Source organism: Chiloscyllium plagiosum, chromosome 2 (genome assembly GCF_004010195.1).
Source record: "Chiloscyllium plagiosum isolate BGI_BamShark_2017 chromosome 2, ASM401019v2, whole genome shotgun sequence".
In the NCBI taxonomy this organism is placed as follows: Eukaryota; Metazoa; Chordata; class Chondrichthyes; order Orectolobiformes; family Hemiscylliidae; genus Chiloscyllium; species Chiloscyllium plagiosum.
Window position 1 is genome coordinate 4,268,358 of NC_057711.1, and position 2,681 is coordinate 4,271,038.

Genomic DNA, 2,681 nt, shown 5'->3' on the forward strand with positions numbered 1-2,681 from the left:
TAATTGCTGGGATTATCCTTACAACTTTCTTGACCAAGGTTGTAGTGTTTGGATTTCTCCAGACTCTGATCAGCCCTACTCTTTCTTTAACCACTCTCTATTTTTATGCCTGTGGTTTCCATTTATGTTAGTTGCTAGTCCTGCTCAAGAAGGTTTTGACTAATGGCAGAGGGATGGGAGACAGAGAAAGGGGAAACGAGGATAGAACAAAATATAGAAGGTTAAAAAGCAAAAACGGAGGCAGAAAAGTTCTAGGAAGAAAAGGGGTTACCTTGCAAAATAAAGCTATGATTACTAATAATATTAAGAAAACAAAGTAAATAGGAGCAGGAAGAGGCCAGCAGGGAGGCTTTTAAAGAGGGGTTGATTAGAGTTCGGGAGAGATATGTTCCTGTGAAAATGACGGATAGAAATGGCAAGATTAGGTAACCATGGATGACAGGTGAAATTGTGAGAGGAAAAAGCATGCATACATAAGGTCTAAGCGACTGAAGACGGACGAAGCTTTGGAAAAATATCGAGATATAGGACCAATCTGAAACAAGGAATTAAGAGGACTAAAAGTGGTCATGAGATATCCTCAGCGAGCAGAGTTAAGGAAAATTCCAAAGCCTTTTATTCATATATAAGGAGCAAGAGGGTAACCAGAGAAAGGGTTGGCCCGCTCAAGGTCAAAGGAGGAAAGATATGCGTGGAGTCAGGGAAAATGGGTGAGATTCTTAATTAGTACTTTGCATTGGTATTCACAGAGGAGAGGGACATGGTGGATGTTGAAGTTAGGGATAGATCTTTGATTACTCTAGGTCAAGGTGGCATAAGGAGGGAGGAAGTGTTGTATATTTAAAAGACATTAAGGCGCACAAGGATGGGATCTATCCCAGGTTACTGAGGGAAGTGAGAGAGGGGCTTTAACAGATATCTTTGCAGCATCCTTGAAAACAGGGGAGGTCCCAGAGGACTGGAGAATTGCTCACTTTGTCCCCTCGTTTAAGAAGGTTAGCAGGGATAATCCAGATAATTACAGACCTGTGAGCCTGACAGTGGTAAGGGAGCTACTGTAGAAGATACTAAGGGATAGGATATATACCCATTTGGAAGAAAATGAGCTTATCAGAGATAGGCAGCAAGGTTTTGTGCAGGGAAGGTCATGTCTTACAAACCTCATAGAATTCTTTGAAGAGGTCACAAAGTTGATTGATGAGGGAAAGGATGTAGATGTCATATACACGGACTTTAGTAAGGCTTTTGATAAGGTTCCCTATGATAGGCTGATGAAGAAGGTGAAGTTGCATTGGGTCCAGGGTGTTCTAGCCAGATGGATAGAGAACTGGTTGGGCAACAGAAGACAGAGATTAGTAGTGGAAGTGAGCTTCTCAAAATGGAGACCTGTCACCAATGGTGTCTCACAGGGATCGATGCTGGGACCATTGCTGTTTGTGATATACACAAATGATTTGGAGGAAGTTGTGGGTTGCCTCATTACCAAGTTTGCAGATGACACTAAGATTGGTGGAGTAGCAGATAGTGAAAAGGACTGTCAGAGAATACAGCAGAATATAGATAGATTGGAGAGTTGGGCAGAGAAATGGCAGCTGGAGTTCAATCCAGGCAAATGCAAGGTGATGTATTTTGGAAGATGCAATTCCAGAGCAAACTATACAGTAAAGGGAAAACTGATGTTGATTTGGAGAGGGTGCAGCGGAGGTTCACCAGGATGCTGCCTGGCTTGGAGGGTGCTAGTTATGAGGAGAGGTTGAGTAGATTAGGATTATTTTCATTAGAAAGGAGGTTGAGGGGGGACCTGATTGAGGCCTACAAGATCACAAAAGGTGGAGGCAGGGTGGATAGTCAGAAACTTTTTCCCATAGCAGAGGATTCAATTACTAGGGATCACAAGTTCAAAGTGCGAGAGTAAAAGTGTAAGGGAGATATACGTGGAAAGTCCTTCGTGCAGAGGGTGGTCGGTGCCTGGAATGCATTGCCAGTGGAGGTGGTAGGGGTGGGAACGATAGTGTCATTTAAGATGTATTTAGACAGATAATGAATGGGCAGGGAGCAAAGGGATACAGATCCTTAGAAAACAGGTGGCAGATTTAGTTACAGGATATGGATCAGCACAGATTTGGAGGGCTGAAGAGCCTGTTCCTGTGCTTTAATGTTCTTGCTCTTTGTTCTAACATCAGTAATGGGGGAAAATGCAAGTCAATTTGTAAAAGACATGATGATAGAACATTTTGGGAAGCATTAATAAGATTGGACATGGCAAGTCATTTTTAACAAATCCAAGTTGCAAACTGAGATGTAACTAGTAGATAGGTCAAAAAGAACCGGTGGATATGACTCTTTTGGATTTGGAAACATTGCTTCTTTGAAAGTGTAGTGAACCTGTGGAATCTTCCATTACAGAAGGCAAAGGAGGCCATGTCACTCAATATATTTGAAAAAGAGATTGATAAATCTTTTAGATTTGGGAGAAGATTTGTAGCTCGGGTGCTCGTTGTTGTGGTTCTGTTCGCCGAGCTGGGAATTTGTGTTGCAGACGTTTCATCCCCTGTCCAGGTGACATCCTCAGTGCTTGGGAGCCTCCTGTGAAGTGCTTCTGTGATGTTTCCACCGGCATTTATAGTGATTTGTATTTGCCGTTTCCGGTTGTCAGTTCCAGCTGTCCGCTGCAGTGGCCG

At 42.9% G+C, this 2,681-nt stretch overlaps 1 protein-coding gene across 1 annotated transcript in view; it reads right to left on the minus strand.

The window, feature by feature from the left end:
- Positions 1 to 480: 480 nt before the first annotated feature.
- LOC122539520 (otogelin-like) overlaps positions 481 to 2,681 on the minus strand; it is a 67,668-nt gene continuing 65,467 nt past the window's right edge. Inside the window, exon 10 of the mRNA XM_043674470.1 lies at positions 481 to 535. Within this exon, the coding sequence (XP_043530405.1) occupies positions 481 to 535 (55 nt within the window). The remainder of the gene's footprint in view (positions 536 to 2,681) is intronic.